Source organism: Pholcus phalangioides, unplaced genomic scaffold, assembly GCF_987345545.1.
Source record: "Pholcus phalangioides strain wild (caught in Gottingen) unplaced genomic scaffold, Ppha-v1.0 ptg000008l_1, whole genome shotgun sequence".
Classification (NCBI taxonomy): domain Eukaryota; kingdom Metazoa; phylum Arthropoda; class Arachnida; order Araneae; family Pholcidae; genus Pholcus; species Pholcus phalangioides.
This window is the reverse complement of record NW_028301601.1, coordinates 15,270,099-15,291,530: the sequence shown is the minus strand read 5'-3', so window position 1 is coordinate 15,291,530 and position 21,432 is coordinate 15,270,099. Positions and strand designations below refer to the sequence as shown.

Genomic DNA, 21,432 nt, shown 5'->3' with positions numbered 1-21,432 from the left:
GCCATGACGCACACTTTGAGAAACACTGCCCTTAGAACATGGGTTTTGGTTCATGGGTTCTTTAGAAGATGGATGGTGTTTCAAGGGTTGTGCAGAGGGTAAACAGTTTGAAAAACTAGGTATAGGTATGAAATTTTCCAACTTGTTTCTCAATAGAAATCAACATAACTTACCGATACGAGCCAACGGTGTTGACGCATTTTCCATGGATGCACGGTTCTTTACGGCACTCGTCGATGTCGTTCGTGCAAGTGGCACCAGTGAAACCTTCGGCACAGCTACATTTGTACTCGTCCTTACGTGAATGGCAAGTGGCACCGTTGCGACAAGGTTGAGTGGCGCAGTGGTCGACCTCTTCACAGTGTGGCCCTGAGAAAAGACGAGTATTATTTTGATTACCTATAACATAGGGACCGAGAAACTTTCTGTTTTGTTTCAGTATATACGATTCCACCCTGAGACAGAAGCCACACATACCTCTGAATCCTCCGGCACAGGAGCAAGTATAGTTGTCCAACGTGATGAGACTGCATGTCCCGCCGTTCTGGCACGGTTTGCTGTCACAGCTGTTGGGGACAGCAATCTCACACAGCGAGGCCGAGAATCCGATCGGGCAGCTGCAGAAGAAAGTCGGCGAGTTCTTGGCTGAGAGTTCGACGTTGCAGGTTCCACCGTTCTGACATCTCGGTCCCGGTCCAGTGTAACACGGGTTCAGGTGCTGGCAGTAATGACCGACGTACAAGGGAGGACAACTGCAAAGAAAGAAAAACAAATAGGTTATACTCAAATCCGAAAGGGGCATTTCATATTTATCTCATCAACAACTACAAATATTGTCGGCAGACAGGACGTAGGCTGGTGGACACCATGTTCAACCAATAAGATAACCACGTCTTATTCTTCGGACACTTCAGACATTACTTGTCCCAGGTGAAACACAGCATACAATAATATATATTGTGATAAACTGATTAGCCGTACGCTATCTTTCTTAACTTAAAGCATGGGGGGGGGGGTATCTAGGCATGGCTCGGGGAGGGGGTGATGATCGTGAGATCAAGTTACAATTTTCGAGAGTAAGTATGGGAATCGGTAGGCAAAAGTACTTGTAGCCAGGTACTTGCCCCAGAAAAATCCCATTTCCCGGGGATCAAAAATGCTGTTGAGACGGCCCTGCTGATTAGAGAACCCTCATGTGTCCACTCTTTCCTGTGTACCTCGAAAACAAGACTGTATGTCATTGACAGATACAGGTGGGGCCTCCTTTCGGTAAAAAAAAAAAAAAATTGCATTAAATTGGCATAGGCAAATGAGGAATTTCGAAAATGTGTATCTAGTGTGATAATTATTACGTAAACTATAATAATTATTTGAAATAATAATAATCGTCCCCAGGGGCACTAAATTGCTGCTAGCTACATGATAATGGTGCTCCCAGGGGTATGATGTGAAGTTGACTTTTTTTTGGGTGGAGAAAATAAATGCTCCCTGCGGGGGGAACCCCCGTATAGCGAACTACATTTGACAGACCGGGTGTCAGTATCTCTTATATTGGCATAGACGGGAGGGTTTTTTTAGGCATACAAAATTGTATTTTGTAACCGAAAATAAAATTATTATTTAATTATTTTAAAAACCGAAATTTGTCCACCACAACAAATTAAGAAAAAAATTATTGACCGATATTTGACTGCATCAAAGTACTCTATGATTGAAGTTAATATGTAATAAATTTCATCAAAATAATAACTTATAACATACATTTCTCAAAAAAAAGGGGGGGGGGGAATAAAGACATTCTTGCATCAATCCAGAAAAATTAATGTTTTAATTCACCAGCAGAGGACGCTGTGGTAAAACAAGAATATTTTTCTTTCACCCATAATCAACCCACGTTGGATTGACCTTTCAATATTTCTTGGCCAAATTACAACTAATTCTTAAAAATAATTTTTACATATAAGTACTGGTTACTTGAATAATATGTGTGAGAAGTTTCAACCCCTACCCCCCCCCCTCCCCACAGCACCTATAATGGTAAAAATCAGACCGAGGGCAATCGACCTTTCGCGGAAACACATTGAAAATTCAAATTCTTTCATTTTCAGAGTAATCGACCGAGCCCCGCTGGATGGGCCTACGAGTTAAGATGTCACTGGGTATATGGAGTTTATAGATTCTGAAAAGTAATAATACCCCACATCATATTTCACTTATAAGCTTTATTTCTTCGCACGTGAATTTTTATTTTTTTCGTGTCAGGGTTGTCTGTGGCCCCCTTAATTTAGCCACCCTTCATTGCCCCCTTAAATTTCATTATCACTTGTGGCACCCTTAGAATATCCCAGGACCACTATTGGGAACCAGTTACTTTTTTTGTTAACTCTACAAACTTAATATGATCCAGTATAACGTACGGGTCTTAGGGAGGACCCTTAAATAATCCTGGCTACCACAGGGTGTCACCGAAAATCCTACCTCCATGATAGGGAGCACCCACGAGATCTTCACGTAACCCTCACGTAATCGAAATACAATACAGTACAAAATCATCATTTTCATAACAGTACAGCTGTCGATACAACCCTATACAACCCACAATACTCAAGATGAACACTCTCACTTACGCATTGGGGGTGTGGGGGGAGATCATGATCATAACACCAAATGTTAAGCCACCTACGAGTAAGTTCCATGCCCATATGTGAGATTATTATTATCACTATTATATAAGCTTTCACTCTCGTTATAGAGTACCAAATTTTGGAACAGAAGCCGCTATAAAGAGCTTTTTATTCGAGAGCAGTATCCGTGAGAAAACAGGTGCGGGGTTCGAAATGAAACTGAAAGCTTGGGAAAAAGGAGGGAGGGGGGGCACCCATTTTTTTTTCCTCCGTAGAATAGTGTACAGAGAACAATCGAGAAAAATATCGAAGGGAAAAACTGTCATGTACTCCCTTTAAATATGGCGTCATTTCTCTCTATGTGTTCCTGATCTCCCCACTTTTTTTTTTTCAATGGGAACAAAAATCATAATTCTGGAGCGCACCTGACCGCAACCGTTCCACAGAACGGATTGAGGGGAGGTGGGTGAAGTTCCGCTTGAAATGTACTGTAAGTTGCACAGTTGAATGTCTTCGTTGTATGCGGGTTATGAATTTTATTGTGAATTTATAATACTCGAAATATACAAGTATATGTAATGGTATATACGCCACTACCATCTGTTAATCGATATGTAACTCCGCGCTGTTTCGATTACGTGAATGGTATGCGTGCACCCCTACAATTTTCAGGGGACCACCAGCCTAGATTTTTTTTTTTTTTTTTTTTGCCTGCAGATTAAGACCTTCAGCGGGCTCTTGCATTTATATTCTCGATGAATTTATGGAGAAATTTTTTTTAAAAAGCATGAGCTTGAACCCTGTCAGCCTTCCAACTTAGGCTTAATACAAGTTTGATCAGGGGGTTCCCAGAAAAATCTGCATGGTCATTTCTATGACCAGAACTGCGACTCGAAAATTTCACTTCATTTCTCTGAACGAAACTCAAAAATTTCCCTCACGTTCCTTGACCTAAACTATATTTCCAACTGAAATTCAAAATTTTTCCTGACCATTTCCCTGAATCAAAACTTAAACTCAAGAATTTCCCTACTTTTTCCCGGAAAAAAAAACCTAAAAAATTTCCCGCACCAAAAACTTTCTGGACGCAAACTCAAAAATTTCCCTGACTTCCCTTGACAAACTGATATTTCCCTGATGTTTTTCCTGAATAATACTCAAAAAATTCCACACAAAATTGAAAAATTTTCCCTGACCAAGATTCAGAATCTTCTCTGACGTTCGAAATCTCAAAAATTGAATCCCTGACTTTCCCCAATCAATACTCAAAAAATTTCCCTGAGCAAAATTCTGTAGTTTTGAAGAGGAGAGATGAAGGGTCCTCAGGGTTTTTATTTTACTCGGTGTTCCTCCAACAGGATCTGGAGTCTAGACCAGGAGTCCTTAATCTTTGTGTCAATAAGATGAAGGGGACGGACCTCTTCAGAGAATAATATTCAGCACAAAATAATATTAATTGTTTTCTCATCCTCGCTCACGGCTGAAATCTCTCCAAGGGACCCGAGGGGTTCGTGGATCCCTGGTTCAGAATCACTGATCTCTCTCTCTCTATAGAGAGACGAAGTGTTAATTGAAAAGCGCGCAAAAGAACTCACGTGTTTATTTCGTAATGGAGGGACCCACGCACTTCGTATATAGTTTCGAAGAATAAATACCAATTGAGACAGGACAGTTCTCACGAGTTTTCAGCTCAATTTATACATGAAAAGTAAACCGAAATACTCGGTAATTCCCCCCCCCCCTCCCGGTTTATTTCGGACACCCTGTGCCGTGATTTCTCGAGATTAACTCAACGAAACGAGAAAAGTATGGTTTTGGAGCTTGACTTAGTAGACGAACACACGCAATGGGCGACGATTTTTCCACGCAATAGCCGAAGGTTCTTATTATAAGAAGAGTCAGTCCCTCTCCTTCACCATGACCATCAGAAGTTTTATTCGAAGAAAAACAGGCAAGAAAAAAGGACTGGTTGACCTTGTATTGCGGATGGGGTCTCTGAATATGTATCGCAATAGCGAGCCATTGGAGCGTATCTTCGAGAAATAATAACAAAAGAAACGCAAAAAGTGGGTACAATTTCTATCACGTCGTGGTAATACGAGTACAGAATTGTATTCCGAATGGAATTTACGAAGGCGTGATAGGATCTATAAATGAGATAGTGATACGGTGTTGAGTGACAACTACGTCTTATTTCCCAGACCAGGCTTTGGGGATTTTCACGAAAAAAAAAAAAATTTCTGACATCCCCCTCCCGCACCCTAAATGCTTGTGTGCATGGCGTGGCTGGCGGAATCTTAGACCATTGTTTCTAAACAATTTTTCTCTCAGGGCCATCCCCCCAGTAAGGCCACATTTATTTGTGGGTCCCTCCAGTCTTATCAACACCCCCCTTCAAGGGGGGTTTGGGGTTCTTCTCTTGAGGAGGGGGTTAGAACCCCAAACCACCCGAGATTATAGTGTTATTTTACAGGAAAAACGCAAACCCCTCCCTTTGAGAGGGAAAAAAATTGAACCTCCCTGAGAAAATACTGTGTACGCCTATGCCCCCTCCCATCTTCTACTCAATGAATTGTGAGAGGACCCTTTCTCGTGGCCCTAAGTCTCATCGGGGATAACCACGTCCTCTCATTGAATTACTGAAAATTTGAATTATAAACAAAGTCCATCTGTGAACCCCTGGGATAGAATTTAATGAGCTTCCGTCTAGTAGAGGCTTTATTCAGGGCTGTTTCAACATTAAACCTGAGCCATGATCTCCCCCCCCCCATAGAGAGAACTGGCAAGGCTCCGGCCTGAAGGCCAGGATGAATCCCCTTATGGGTAAAAAATTCTCGGGGCCATGAAAGCCTAGAGGAGGGAAGAAGGCACAATCACACTTCCTTAATATTAGAAATTGGGCATTCGGGCTAGCACTTTTGATGGGTCCACAGGCCAGAATTTTTCACTCGATAGTAAATTTATGAAGAAAAAAAAATATAATCTGGACCCGAGGGCAGAAAGGCGTTAATTTCTTCCATGATACGATCCTTGGTTTCCTCGATATTTGATCAAGGGTCAAAGGGCCCTGGCTCCCATTTTACTCAGTAGCACCTTAACGGGAGGATAAACGAGGCTTGATCTTTGGGGGGGGGGGCCCAAAATCATTTATTTCGTTCACTGCGAATTTTACATTAACCTTTAATATTTGACTTTATTATTGGCAACTAGATTTGGTGTTTATAGTTGTTCGATTTGGTGCTCAGAGCCAAGCCCATCCTTGGCTCTGAGCCCCGAACCCGTTATATAAGACAGTCCTGTAGATGTATGCGGATGAATGAAATACTAGTAGTAACCCCACACCAACCACAAATATAATGACTGTAGGCAAGCCTACCGTACGCGCACACAACACACACAAAAAGTGCTAGAACGTCCTTGTGCTATCCATGAAAGGGCCTTTTCACATCGTTTCCGACTTCCGGCTATGACCCTTTGTAGTAATATTTTGTCTATTCCCGGATACAATGTACTATATAACGGTGTTAGGCGTAGGCGCAACTCCACCCAGGCCTGGCAGATTTGGTATGGTCCGTTGACGGCTTTTTCCCAACATGATAAAAAAAGTAGATAACGCCACTTTACAAATGGTGAAGCGTCGCGTATAAGTACTTCCGATGGACACGAGAGTATCCATCTACGAGAGACATTTCTAAAATTAATAACGTTTTCAGAGATATCTCAGATATATCCTTATACTGTATCACATATAGCTTTAGAAGGATTATGTTTAAACCCGCCATTTTTTTTTCACCTCGTAGACATTTCATGTCTGCCATTATTTTTAGGACCGCTCTGGCTCTATTCATCAAGTCCGTCATTGGAAGTGCTACTGTTTCGTCACGAGACCTCGTTCTATTAAATGGGGCCTTTACTTTCAATCGTTGTGACGTCGTTCTAGCGGATGCGACAAATTACAAGAGGAGAAGAGCAATAAAAGAGAGAGAGAAAGACACTTTAGAAATGTGTTTAATAAGAAAAAGGCCTCGTTATATAACGCTCATACTAGGCAGAAAAGCATCTAAAACTTCATGGACGAACCAATGTATTTTGTACATGCTCGAAACTGTAAGTTAGATCAGCACGCATGAACATGGAACATCCACTGACTAACCAGACCAATGTTCCATAGAGTGGGCGATATCGCCCCTTGGGAGGTTCTGTGACAGACGTGGGGGGTGGGGGTTAGAAGCTACAGATACACCATGGAATCTTTATGGGTATGGCACACAGTTTAAAGCAACACTACGTGCGGACACTTTTTTTAAAAACACTGGTTTTTACAAAACATGTGTCGTTTTAATCACAATACCGTACAAAACAGTGCAACTGAGTGAAATTTCTGAAATAATTTTACAACTTTTTTGATATATTTTACATTATGTTCTCGAAATTGATTTATTTTCAGCACCTACGGCAGACATTTTACACTGAAAACTACAGCCACAACATATATTCGAATAGTTTTGATACTGCATGTTGCTATGACTGTTATCTGTGCAATGAACTAGAAGTTTTAAGGTACACAAAATATTCTCTGAGATGTGGCAATTTTCGTAAAACAATACATGGATTTCGACAAAAAGGAATCAGGCCCGTAGCCAGAAATATCGTTCGGGGTGGGGGAAACCAAAGTGATAGAACAATAGATTTGGCCATCTTTTTCCCTTTTTTCCAGTCATTTTCTCACATTTCGGGGGGGGGGGGGGATCAGACCTTCAAGTCCCTCCCTCTCCTTGTGCCCTTGTTTTAAAACATTGCTCCAGATGATTTTAATCAGTTATAACATTGTTTTTAGTTATCGCATAAATAAGAATAAACAGGTAATTACTATACCTGATTTTTTTTATAAGCGAGCGACAGCTATTAAAATGATCAATTTTTTTTGAATTATTAAAAATTTGTTTTTTTTAGATTTAAAAAAGAAGAAATGCAATAAAGATATCAACAAAATTTATTTTAAAATTGGAACTTAGTATTCAAAGTCAGAGATAGATGACGCTGAAAAACAAAACTAATTCATCTTTACACGCGCAAGAATCGAAATTAAAACAGGGAGAAACAAAATTTGTTCACCACAACAAAACACGAAAAAAAATTATTAACCGATAAATTTGACTGCATCAAATTTCTCTATTATTGAATTCAGTTGTAATAAATTTCTATATATCCATCAATTCAGAAATTAATGTTTTAAGTCAGTAGCAGAAGACGTTAGTAAAAACAAGTTTTTCTGGCACTCACGATTAACACATTTTTGAATCAATTTTCCTCTTTTTAAACCAAATTGCATGTAATTTTCACATATTATTATTGGTTATTTAAATATCATGCTTGAGAAGTTTCAACCTCCCCCCCCCCCCATCACATACAATCATGGCCCTCACGAGTGTGGACTGACCACCCACGGTGGATTGGACTGGGGACGATTATCACTCGCTGATCTTTATTTCTTTCACGCTGTAAATTTACAAATGAGAGGTTCGCGAAAAGTCTGCCAGGGGGGTGACCTTCCCCATGGGGGGGGGGCGCATGCCTACAATGACGACCTGTGCGGGAACACGCGTTGGAATTTCAAACCCTTCGATTTGGAAGGCAATCGACCGGGTCCCAGGACCAGCGTAAGATGCGGCTAAGGAAGAGGGTCCCCTACTCCAGATTGTACGGAATCCAAGCAGCACAGGGATGCGCGAGATATTTCTAATTACTTATATAATCTCATTTTCCAAGGATTTGACGAACTTAAGTTTGGGAATCTTTGTTGAAAGAGGGATCCTTGTTTCAAGAATCCTTTTTAAAGTCTTGAAACTCAAATTTTAAGACTTCAAAAAGATTTTTATAGTGTTTATAATTTTAATTGTTACATCAAGGCAGTGGCAGCTTCACTGATTGGCTAACGTCGCTTGAACCAGGAGCGCCCCGAAGTATCAAAGATTTTTATCAATGCACAGTTTTGAATGCATAAATGTGTTGCGATGCAGGGCCCGAAAAATGATTGATCCTAGCCTTGAACAAATAAAACGAACCTGCACGAAGGCCAAAGAGACATCTTATCACGAGTTCCAACTTATCGCATACTGAATCCTCATTCCCTCAAGATAGCACAAATCTTTATATCAGCATCATCCAGATAAAATCCATTAGTAAACAAAATCATCGACTAATTCATCCTTCCTAATATGTAGCAATTTTTAGAAAGGCATTCTTTCAATGTAATTTTCAGGTCTACTGGCCTAGGGGCAGGTCACGAGACTGTCCACGGGGCGGACGCAAACAATTTGCTACTGTAAAGAAAAAAAAAAGGGGGCTTGAAGATTACAGCCTGGGTGTGGTGAATAGGTTTTGAAGTTTGACAAGGCAGAGGCATTCCTCTCTGCCTATACGCAAACCCAAGAGCAATTTAGTACCTTTTTCGGATGAAAGAAAAATAGAGCCCCCCCACCCTACTTCTAGTAATTCTTTTCTCTCCATACATCCGGTAGCCCCCACGGGCGGACCAAACAAGAAACATGGTGATTTCTTCGCCCCTCTTCTTCTTCTTCCAAAGGATCTCACCCTGTGTCCACCTAGGCTTTCTTTATGCAAGTGGGATAGGCCTCAGACGACTGGGTAGAGGGGAGGGAACAAGATCTTTGATTTTCTTCTTTTTTTATACTTTGAAGCCCCCCGTCTCTCCCTATGGGGTATATAGAAAAGCGGGCATTTTGTTGCTTTGAGAAGGAACTGGTTCATAAATGGTATAACAGCAAATCTTCAATGAATATACTTAACTTGCATTTGGGTACACACCAACATGGCAGCTCCCGTGGCTGAGGATGTAGTGTGAAGAACGCACGAAACCTAATGAGAAAGGTTGGAGACTTGATGATAGGCAGTCTGGCAATGTGTGTATTACTTCGAATCCCGGCTTTCTTCAAAACATACGAATTAATTATCTGGTGTATTTGGCTGGAAATTCTCAACGAGTTCAGGAGCTCCGGGTCTTGAAATTTTTGGGGCTCTGTTGAGAACACTGATTTGATATACTTTAGGTGGGTGCAACATCCAAAAAAATATTTATTACAGAATGTACAGAAGCGTTGGGGGGGGGGGGGGGGGCAGCTTGAAAATATTAGCGGGGATGAACTTTTTGTTCATCCCCATTGATAAAATTTCAGAATCAATGATGGAAAAAATTTCAGAATGTATGAAAATTCAAAAACAATTTTAGAATAGATAAAAATTCGGAATCGGTAAAAAACAATAATGTCTGAATCTATGAAAATTCTGATTTTTTTCATCAATTTTAAATTATATCCATTCTGAAACAATTTTTTTTTTTAGCTAATTTTGAATTTTATCTAGTCTAAAATTAATAAATTCAGAGTAGATGAAAATTCAAAATTATCAAAAAAATTGTTTCAGAATGGATAAAATTTCAAATTGGTGAAAAAAATCTGAATCAATGAAAATGCAAAGTTTAATGAAAAAAAAAACCATCAGAAGAAAGAAATTTCAGAATTAGTTTTAAAATCAAGAATTTCAGAATTAATTTTAAAATCAAGAATTTCAGAATTAATTTTAAAATCAAGAATTTCAGAATTAATTTTAAAATCAAGAATTTCAGAATTAATTTTAAAATCAAGAATTTCAGAATCAATTTTAAAATCAAGAATTTCAGAATCAATTTTAAAATCATGAATTTCAGAAATTTCGGAATCAATTTTAAAATCAAGAATTTCAGAATTGACTTCAAGATCAATAAATTTCAGAATTAATTTGAGAATTAATGAAATTCGGAATTTAGAAGAGAAATAAGTGGGAAAAAAGAATGGAAAAAATTTCGGAATTAATTTTAGATCTGGTAAAATTCAGAAATAATTTGAGAATGGGTGAAATTCGGAATTGAGGAAATAAATAATTTAAGAATGGAAAAAAATTCAGAATTAATTTCAGAACTGATGAAATTCAAAATTGATGTGCTCAGATGTCAAAATGTTCGGCAAAATTGTTTTTCATCCTTATACGTCACTTTTCAAACTTCCACGATGGCAAATTTGTAAATACAGTAATATTTTGCCAACATGAGATACTGTGGCATTTTGATTTATTACAATTTCCCTCCGTTGTTTCCTCATAAACTAAAAGAGAAAGACAAAATTTTGCCACCTTCGAAAATTTTAACGAACTAGACTCCGAAATGCGAACAACTCCGTTTTTTCTTTTTGGGAAAAGTGCCTCTTACCAATTTGACATCTGAGGCACAGAATTTAAGAATGGAAAAAAATTGTAATTGCGAAATAATTAATTTCGGAATGGAGGAAATTTCAGGATCAATTCCGAAATGAGCGAAAATTTTGAATAACTAATAAAAAATAATTTCTGATTACATGAAAATTCGTAATTGGTTTCGAAATGAATGGGAATTCAGAAATAATTTTAGAATAGATGAAAATTACAAATAATTTGAGATTTTTTTTTTTTTTTAAATCTTTTGATTTGAAAACATTTCAAAGTTTGCTGTTGAAAAAGTTTGAAAAATCGCTGTTTGTGAATGATTTCAATAGCGGAAAAAAAGAGTAGGGGGAATCGGCAGTCAGTTGTAAAAGCAACAAATACCTGAAAAGCATGAGGATAGAAAAAAAGGAGTCTACACAAATTATTCCATGTCACCTCAAGCGTTTCAACAAGATGACATCCATCCATTCACACGATAACAATTAACGCAATAACAATTTATTCCTCGGCAATAATAACACAATGCCGGATCGTTGGTGAATGGGAAAATTCCAAACAAGAATCTTCTTTCGCCCAAATGAGAGGTGATCGAGATAAGCTCACCCTTGGGTAAAAGAAAAAAAAAGATAGAAGCCTATAGGTAAAAGAGAGTAAAAAAAAAAGGTAATTTTAACGATCCAAGAGAGGCGCCCACGGGTAATTTTCGGAACAAACCAGTGCAACAGGCGGCTCGTTTTGCCGTTGAATGCTTCACAAAAACAGGTCATTTCTATGGGAAAACGATAGTGTGTGTATACAGTAGCTGCTAGTATACAATAGGAAATACCATTTTCTGGACTTTCTTCTAATTTCGTTAGCCTTGGAGGGGGCTCTAAAGACATTGGCAAGCTTCACTTGGGACGGATGTCCCAAGGTCTTCACTTTTTGTTATTGGTCAATCCACTTTTTTTTTTCAAGTAAATGTGATCATCTCAACTTTTTAAAATGACGTTTATTTTCATTAGGACTAGTCATCTATCATCAGTTAAGTCTCTGATGGACGAACGGCTAAGTTGTGTGCTGGATACACAAGGGAGTCGTAAAGGTGCGGACGATCGTTCTTCTTCCACAAAAGCCGAGATTAAAAGAATTACAATTCCGTCCTGTAATAAACGGGGCGTATGGTCAGAGTAGGGATTTTATTCATCTTCCTTTACACAACGCCTTGGATTCATGCTGGTCTAGAACCATCAGATTCCAAACATTGAAATACGGGACATATTTTCCCTCAGGGTGCCAGCTTAAAAGATAGACAGATCGCAGCATCCGATGCTCTTTGTGCGCCTATGATAATAGTCAAGGGTAGCAGAATCATTTACAGCCACCACAGCCGAGGCAAAAACTTGGTGGTGAATTCAAATATTCTGGCCGAACCACGAGTTCCATAAGAGTAGGACTGACAGGAGGCTCCAGCCCGGTTAGCTCGCCAAAGATCCCATACTAGGAACCCTGCTACTGGATGAGGAGACCATACGCCGAACCACATTAATTCTTACTCCAAAGGCAATACGGGACAAACAAACATCCTCAGAAATCTTTTCGTGGCACTGAAACATTTATTTGCAGAAAATCTTGCAATCATAGATATGGCTCACACACGTGGGAAGAGTCTGACAAAGCTCCAGCCCTGGGAATATATCTTCCAAATCGCGTTTTTTTTTTTTTAAGACAGTGGTCCACGGACTCCCACCGAGGGGTACTTGGGGAGAGTTTCGGGGATATATGAACTTGAATAGGAAAACAATTAACTTACTGTTTTATTATGTGTTGACTACTGACTATAATTCTGTAAAGAGATCTGTGACTTATGGCAAGTGATCTGTCGTCACTCTGGCAAAAAGGTCCCTGTCCTTTTCTTATTGGTGTCAAGGGTCCGTGACACATGAAAGTTTAAGAAGTCCTTCACCAAGACTTATGGGGGGGGGGGCAAGGCTGGACATCCCGTAAGAGTTTATATTTTCGCTGATATACTGCGCCGTATATCGAAAGTATCACATTTCCACTGAAACTGAAATTTAACCACGATTACAACAGGCTGAAATTTCCCAATACGCATAAGACGATTCCGAATTTATTATCCTTGATTCATCTCGGAATAATCTCATCTAGACACCGGCCGTAAATGCCTAAATTCCATCAATAGCCTAATGGCGACTAGGCTACCATGAAAATTCCAGAAATCGACCAAATATGGTTCAGAAACAGCCGTAGGAATTTACCCCGATTCCTTTTTTTTTCAACGGTTTGGGACCCAGTGTAGATTAGGTGGTGTTGCGGAGGCACCTGGTCGGTATAATCGTGGCCTATGGGAACGAATTCGCAGGGGAAAAGAAAGACCTGCAAAAAGTCGTCTAGGGCTAATATATAAGAGGTAGAGTGAGAGAGAAATTGTGAAACGGAACGCCAGGTGTTCCAACTCCGAGACAGCCATAAAAAAAAAAATATCCTCAAGAAAAAGAAAACTTGTAAGAGAGGCGGCAGCTGCAATGGCGACCTTTCCCACCATTTTCCCATGGTGCAGACACAGGCAGGTGATGTGCAAAATAAAAATATAAGAAAAAGAAAGGGCAGGAAGGGATCCTCATATGCGGAAACCTGCTTCTTCTCCAATTTTGTGATATCGGGAACAGATTTGTCACAGTTTTCTGTCACTGAGTTCCATGTTATTGCTATTAAATGCCTTCATATCTTTTACACAGACTTGACACTGACAAGTGAAGTGAAAAAAAAATCTAGAACATTGCTACCAAAATGCCTCACCCTTCACTGTAAACGTCATGATAATTATAGTTGAAAAACACTTTGTGAAACACCAGGGTTGTGAAGCACAGTCGCATTTTTTGCAAAAAAAAATCTTAGAATGCGAAAGGAGTAGTAGCCACTTTCGCAAAAACGCGTGCGGGAGGTATGAAACGAGTAGACATCCATCCATCCATCAATCATTAACATTTTAGCATTTTGCTAAAGCGTTTTTTTACCATTTTCACATTTTTTGCTAAAGGAATTTTTTTTTATCTAGCTTAACCCCTGTAAAACACCCATAACGAAGGATTCACAATCCTGCAAGTCGGATTACTTGTGGTTTAAGGAAAAATAAAAGTCACGAAAAACTTTCTTTAAGGGGTCCAGCCAGGGCCGTCGCCCAATGCTCATCATGGGCCCCGGAGCAAAATTGTTTCTCTGAGGAGATAAACTGCCTTCACCTGACTAGAAATTCCTGCTCACCAATTTCCAAGCTTAATATCGAAAATCTTCATCGGTCTTCACGTCTCATCATCATGATCCCCCCCCCCCCCATGCGTTAATGGGGCAAGTCTCCATTGAAAGTTTCAGACCACAAAACGCCAAAAGAAAGTCGCCATCAGGCCTAATAGAAGCCCAGGCCCAATCAGAATAAACTTATTAAAAACTGGATGGAGAACTATCAAAATCTTTTCGCAAATTCGACTCGGTAGACCAGCATGCGGTCAGCAACAAGATGAAAAAACTATTATATTTTTAATATTAGTTTCGATTGACGAAATTGCGGATAATGTAGAAAAAAAAGTATATTTCTGATTTTTGACGAAAAAACAATTTGTATTTTCAACAGACAAACAAAAAGCCTCTTCAAACACACAGGTCACATGATTGATTTCAAAAACCTACTGTAGGAGTTAAATAGCAGCAGTAGCAGATTTTCTTGAGTAATTGACAACATCAAGTCGAGGGCAAACAAACCCCACGAACAGAAAAATCTCAGAAGAAAATTAAGTTCACCATATTTGAAAAATCGTTGAAAAGATCACCAACACCACGTTTCTATCGGGAAGTGATTGGGGAAAGTTTCGCAATCATGAAGAAAGCGAAGTCTAAAATCTAGCCACCAGTGGAAATTTTTCTCTGACCGCTCATAAAGCATCTACTGACTTCGCTGAATCTAATCGGGTTGCCGAGACGCTTGGGAAAAAAAAATCAGATGTATCAACCCCACAAATATTGTTCCTGGCTGGTTTTGTGGTGTTGCGGAATGGATGTCCCAACTTTGGCAAAAACGCCTGGAAAAATTCTATCCAGTGAAGACTTGCCCTTTCTATCAATTCAATTAAATCGATTTGAATAAAGTTATAGTAGACAATTTTTAAAAAATGATGGTTCATCTTCAGACCCCCCGGTTTGAGTTCATTGACGTTTCCTCTTTTGGGGATTCTATCCAGGACCATCTCAACATCATGGGCTGGGTGATGGTCTGGAGCCCCATGCTTATCCAGTTCACATTCGCGCAACTGTGGGAAATCCAACAAACATCACAAGGACCCCCAGTAATCATTAGCAACCCCCCCCCCCCGTTTTTTAATGAGATAGGATAGGAAATCCTACTGGATACTGGAAATAAGTAAAAAAAAATTTCAACAAATTCCCCTTGAAAACAGTATTTTTTCACATAAGAATTCAAATTTCAAAGCTCTCTGTACGTCTCCCTAACAACAACTGTGTCTCATGACATCCCTTTTACTCGATTTTCACTCAAGGCACCCCTTAGAATATATCATGATCGGCTTTTGGGTTATAAGGGGTTATAACCCTAATTTGTGTTGGTTATCCACACAAATCCAAGTTGAAATGGCGAAAAAAAAGCTTTGCTTGATTTTTAAAAAAATGGTCAGAGGGCGTCAAAAACATGTCTGTCACGGGTAGAGATTTTCTCAAGCCATCCCTGCCCATGACCACGAGGGAGCCGTACGGCCCAAGATTGAGAACCGCTCGTCTAGATCAGTGTGCTTAGGGTGTTGATGCAACGGACCGGGAGGGGGGGGGGGCGGGAACGGCAGAAGCTACAGATATGGAATCTTATGCACACACCCCACATCCTGCAGCCGGGCTCCCCCAGACTGGGATCTTTGACGGGTCCCCTCTATAGTGAATTCATAGGGTGAAAAAAATATATTAATCGTCCCGAGCCCCCGAACTAGAGCCCTATTAGATGCCCTACCCATGTGAGAAGGGGCATTTCTTATGGGATGATTTAACGGGAGGAGGGGTCTAAGAAAGGGGTATGACGCGACAAATACGTAATAAGTTTGGGAATCTTATATATATCAACTATAGAGGTGGAGTTCTTAACCTTCTGTGTCCCACGGACCCTGTCTGCAAATAGGATGAAGGCCACGGACATCCTTGCTAAGACAAGGCTACTTCAGAGAACAATATTTATCTCATAATAATGCCAAACAGTTAATTATCAAGTTTTTTTTCATCCAAGGTCACGGACCCTCCCCCCCCCCTTCCCCCTCACGAAACCTCTACAAGCACCCAAAAAGGGTCCGTGGACCTCTTGTTATGAACCACTGCTCGAGAAGCAGAACTGAGGTCACTGTTTTACGAATTTCGATTTTTCCCCACAAAAGTGATACATTTTTTTAGAAATTTAATAGAAAGCGACAATATACACATGCCAGGTCATTTTTAGAAAGAAAAAAAAACAGGGATCTTTTTGCAAGAAATTAGAAGGTACAATAATCCTCCGAAGCAGAATATGTTTCGATCAGTGCTGGTGCAGAACAATCTGGAAGAATTTTAAGAAAAGTGTAGAAAAACACATAATAGAATTTATATGGATTATTTATCATGGGATTATATTACGGAAATTTTTACCACAGAGCATTTTAAGTCAGCTGACAGCTCGTTGCAGAACAATGCATAGCATTCTGCTTTGGGGCGAGAATCTTCCGGGAGCCCGGGAGATGGAGCAGAAACTTTGGAGACTAAGCGACTATGAAAAATGTAACATAATTTCGTGCCAGAGCCACATTGCCCCCCCCCCCCGGAGTAGCCTAAGAACCTGATAACACCCTTGATCGATAGCATCACCTTCAACTAGTCCGATAACACCCTTGATCCGAATTCCTCCAGTCAATGAAAAAAAAACTGACCGATGACATAATTCAGAAACACCACAGGTGTAAAAGAAGGAGAAAACAACAAGCAGGTGGTTTCCCCCAATCACGTGGTGAGAAAAATTCTCGAAGACACCAGATGAATATCAAAATGGTGAAGTCCTGTAAAGAACTTACCAGACACCGCGAAGATCATAAATATACATACATAATGACGCAACGACGACCGCCCATTGAGCAGCAATTAAAACAAATTAAACATTCACATTAAGAAGCATTTTCTTCTGTGATTCCCGGAGACGCCGCATCTTTATGATCCACCTGCTTTTAGTTTTTACGTGCCAAGAGCAGATGTTAGAGACCATCATTATACGATGTTATTTTTTGTCGGTTACACGAAGAACTACAGCATAGTTTTCAAAACTTTTGGTTCCATCGCCCCCCCCCTCAAATTTTTTTTTTCTAATCGCCCCCTACTCGAATCGACCTATATAGTAAGCACATAGCTTCTACCGCCACTTGGACCATTCCATCGCCCTGTCCACTTTGAGACGCATTGAACTACAGTCAAACTCGGTTATAATGGCATGGCAGGCAGATTCCGTGAAATTTTGTCTTTTTAAGCGAAGTATCGTTACAACAGAGGTTGACTTTTATCGAAACTTTTGGCGGGAGATATAATCAGCTCGGACTGCAAAACACTACAGTCAAGGTATTGCTACAACCGAAATCGTTATAACTGAGTTTAAATAGGGGTCATTCAAGTATTACGTGAGCATCGGGGGGGGGGGGGGGGGTTGGATCCGCTGACTTTTGATGACTGGGGGGGGGGGGAAATGAAGGCTGCTTACGTCATCAACCACCCTTTTTTTGAAGATATGAAATATTCTAGGCTCCTGACGAGAAATTTTGCTGACAACAGGGAGGGGCCAGTGTTTTGCTGACGTTTGCTGACAAGGGGGTCATAAATGGCTAAAAATCTGCTGAAGTAATACTTGAATGGCCCTAAGGCTTGTGACCAAAATTTGGCTCGTGATTGATGCAGCCCACGATTACAAACTAATTTTGTAAAAAATGAACTAGCGACGCATTTCCGTGACCCGCGGTGCAGTTTTACATCACTTGAGCGACCCTCATATTCTCAGATCATTTAAGTGGCTAGCGGCATATTTTCATATCGCTCAAAGCATAGTTCCCAAAACTTTTTGTTCGATATCGCCCCCTTCTTCATAATTTTTTTTCTCTTATGCCCCCCCCCCCCACTCAAGTGAACCCATAGGTTCCTTCCTATGTTACACTCGTAGTTTCTATCGCCTACCTGGAACGTTCTATCGCCCACCAGAGGGGCAGTATTGCTCACTTTGGGCAATACTGCCCATACTACCAAAGGGACAAACGGCATAATTACATATGACCACTGCAAGGTTCCAGAGCAATTACGTGGTTACAGATCACCGCGGCACAGTTCCAGAGCACTTGAGTCACCCGCAGCACAGTTCGGATGACTCAAGTGACCCACAGTGCATTGCCAGATCACTTGAATGACCTGCAAAATAATTGGAAAGCACCTAAGTGACCCACGTCAGAGTTCCAGAGCACTTAAGGGACCAGCGGCACAGCTCCAAATCACCCAAGTGACCCACGGTGCATTCCCAGATCACTTGAATGGCTTGCAGATAGTTTCAGAAAGTACTTAAGTGACCATCAGCATAAGATTACCGCAGCACAATACCAGATCACTCAAGTGATCAGCAGCAAAGCTTCAGATCACTCAAGCGGCTCGCGGCACATTCACCGATCACTTAAGTAACCCGCGGCGCCGCTCCAGATCACTTAATTAAGTGTCCCGCTACACACGTTTCCAAATCGCTGAAGCGGCCGGCACTCTCCTAAAAGTTGAACACCCTTCCTTCCTACACACAGCAATTCCCCTGGGAAAACGACACGGACAGGCCCCAGACGCAGCTGGAAAACAAAAGGATGTGACTTTAATTCCTCTTCCGGCCACGATGCCATGTTACACAAATAAAACCCTTATATGCAGATGCTCTCTCTCTCGTTATTTGCATGATCCGGAGACTTTAGTCACGAAAATCCTCTTTACTAGGAATATCGAGGATTGAGGTAATATTATTCTTGGGAATAGACTTTTTTCTTTTATTGTCGTATACGTGGACTTCTCACCGGAATATTTATAAGCCCTACATTACATTTTATTACATCTCGGAGAATAATCCCCCTACCGCCAATAACGAGCCAAAAAGTGTCAATGGGAAGAAATTCCTATTGTATTTAAATAGCTTCGAGAATATTCTAATAGGCTATTTGGCCCCGATTTCGGGAATTTGAATATGTATTCAGTGATTATTTTTTAGGGTATTTCTCGTATAAATTTTGACGACGTGATCCGATGACCCAAGATCATTTGAATTGTACTGGATTAAAGACACTTGACTTATATATATGGGAATTTCGCAGATCCTATTAAGATCCCTGGGTAGTGATCTACGGTGGCCTCCCCCCCAGGCGAGAATTTCTCAGGGCTCATCTATTGTGTGTAGTACAGTTCAGTTTTATATATATATTTTTTACAATCCCCACAGAGCCGCAGACAGTGTTATATTTTAGGCCCGTGGACGGCCTTTCGAAAGATGTGTGTGTCTCTGTGAACTGCTGGCGACTATAGTCAGTACTGTCTGCCAGCAGTTTAGACACACTTATCGGCGCCTCCATTATTTCCGGGGGATGTCCAGGGGCCTAGAATTCAACACTGCCTACGACTGGGCTCCCAGTGGCGTCTCAGTGAGCTGGAAATATTGATTAGAGTGCCTATTCATGCTTTGAAGTGGTTCTTTTACGTGGGAAAATATCTACCCAACTATTCTGGGGAGCCGTGGATTAACCATGAGCTATGGCAAGGGAGCCGTCAGTACCAAAAGTTTGAGAACCACTACTGTAAAACATCTGCTCAAATACGTTCCCGGGATAAACAAAAGTTAATTAAATTTCAGAATAAATGGAAAAATCAATTACAGACGAAAATTCAGAATCAATTACAGATGAAAATTCAGAATCAATTACAGATGAAAATTCAGAATCAATTACAGAATGGACTAAAATTCAAAATCGATTCCAGAATGAAGAAAAATTCCAAAACGATTCCAGAATGGAGAAAAATTCAGAATAACGGAATGAATGGTTTCAGAGTGGATGAAAATTTGGAAATAATCTCAGTATGGATGGAAATCCATAACTAATAAAAGACAATAATTTCTGAGTAGACAGAAAAGATAATTTCAGAATCAATAAAAATTCAGAACTAATAAGAACAAATAACATAACAATGGATGGCAATTCAAAATTAATTCCAGAATGGATAAAATTCCTTTTAATGCAAGAAATAATTTCGGAAAAGATAAAATTCATTTTTATGAAATACATAATTTTTCGAATGGACAAAATTTCTGAATTAATATTAGAACCGATAAAATTCAGAAATTATTCAAGAATATTTTTGGCCTTTCTAAGAATATAACGGGCCCCCGAGGTGCAAAGCCACCGTCCTAAAGCAGTGCTTTATTTCACATTCAGTACTTATTGACGCATATCGCTCATTAGACACAAACATCGAGCTCAAAAATTCAATCCAGCGACAACAAACACAAAAAATCCACAGCACTAACATCAAATTTCTTTTGGTCGCTATAACAACCCGGGATTCATCAAACCCTATACGTGTCTATTTTGATTTTTTTTTTCTCCATCTAATCAACCAGCCGAACCCAACAGCTAATTTCTCCAGCTCAGGTTATCGGAATTCTCTCCGATAATAAACAAATGCGTTCCCCCGACTAGTTCTTGACACATTTCAAATTAGTTTTTCGTGACACTTCCATTAAACAAAAAATCATAGCTGGAAAATAAACACACACACACACACACAGAGAGCTTGTAGAAGACATCTCCTCCTCTTTTGTATTTATTTCATCGAAGACAGATAACTTCTTTCAACCTCAACGCTTTAAACGCATGGAGGAAAAAAATAATAATGTAAGAGGTTAACGAACATCTTTTTCCATATTTTTTTTTACACTTATTTTCACACACGGCAGCGAAATCGGAATCATTTTCCCACACTCTTTCAGCCGAGAGAGATAAAAAAAAAAAAAAAATTTATAACATCCATTTTTTTTTCCCAAGAACCATGAAGCATGGGGGGAAATAGTAGAGAAGAGTATACATTAAAGGTCAAGGCACGTATCAATAACAACGTAGAGATGAGAATATAAAAAAAATAGTTATAATGATGATGATGATGCTTTTGGCATCTATAATCTCAATATTGTTTTTTTTAGCTCCATTTTTTGTCCGTTGGTTAATGGAATTTTCCATTAATCTATAAAATTAATCACATATTTGTTGTATGGATACAATAAGTAAAATCGGTGTTTGTCAAAGTGGGCGGAATCACCCTCCAAAACGAACCGGGGTGGTAAAGGCTATAGGTACAGCATACAATACTATAGATTAGTTACAATTTTGCAGCAATAAAATGTGTCCTTCATTAAAAACGCAGTAAATGAAGACGGTACAATGGAGTCCGTGGACCACAGCTGGACCAATCTCAGGTCACCATG

The 21,432-nt window shown here is 39.9% G+C and overlaps 1 protein-coding gene across 2 annotated transcripts in view; it reads right to left on the bottom strand.

Moving 5' to 3' along the window:
• LOC149083892 (uncharacterized) overlaps nt 1–21,432 on the bottom strand; it is a 72,024-nt gene that overhangs the window by 24,255 nt on the left and 26,337 nt on the right. For both annotated transcript variants that reach the window (XM_089234264.1, XM_089234265.1), the window contains exons 3-4: nt 478–752; nt 174–369 (exon numbers count right to left, since the gene is read on the bottom strand). In XM_089234264.1, coding sequence (XP_089090390.1) covers nt 174–369; nt 478–752 — 471 coding nt within the window. The remainder of the gene's footprint in view (nt 1–173; nt 370–477; nt 753–21,432) is intronic.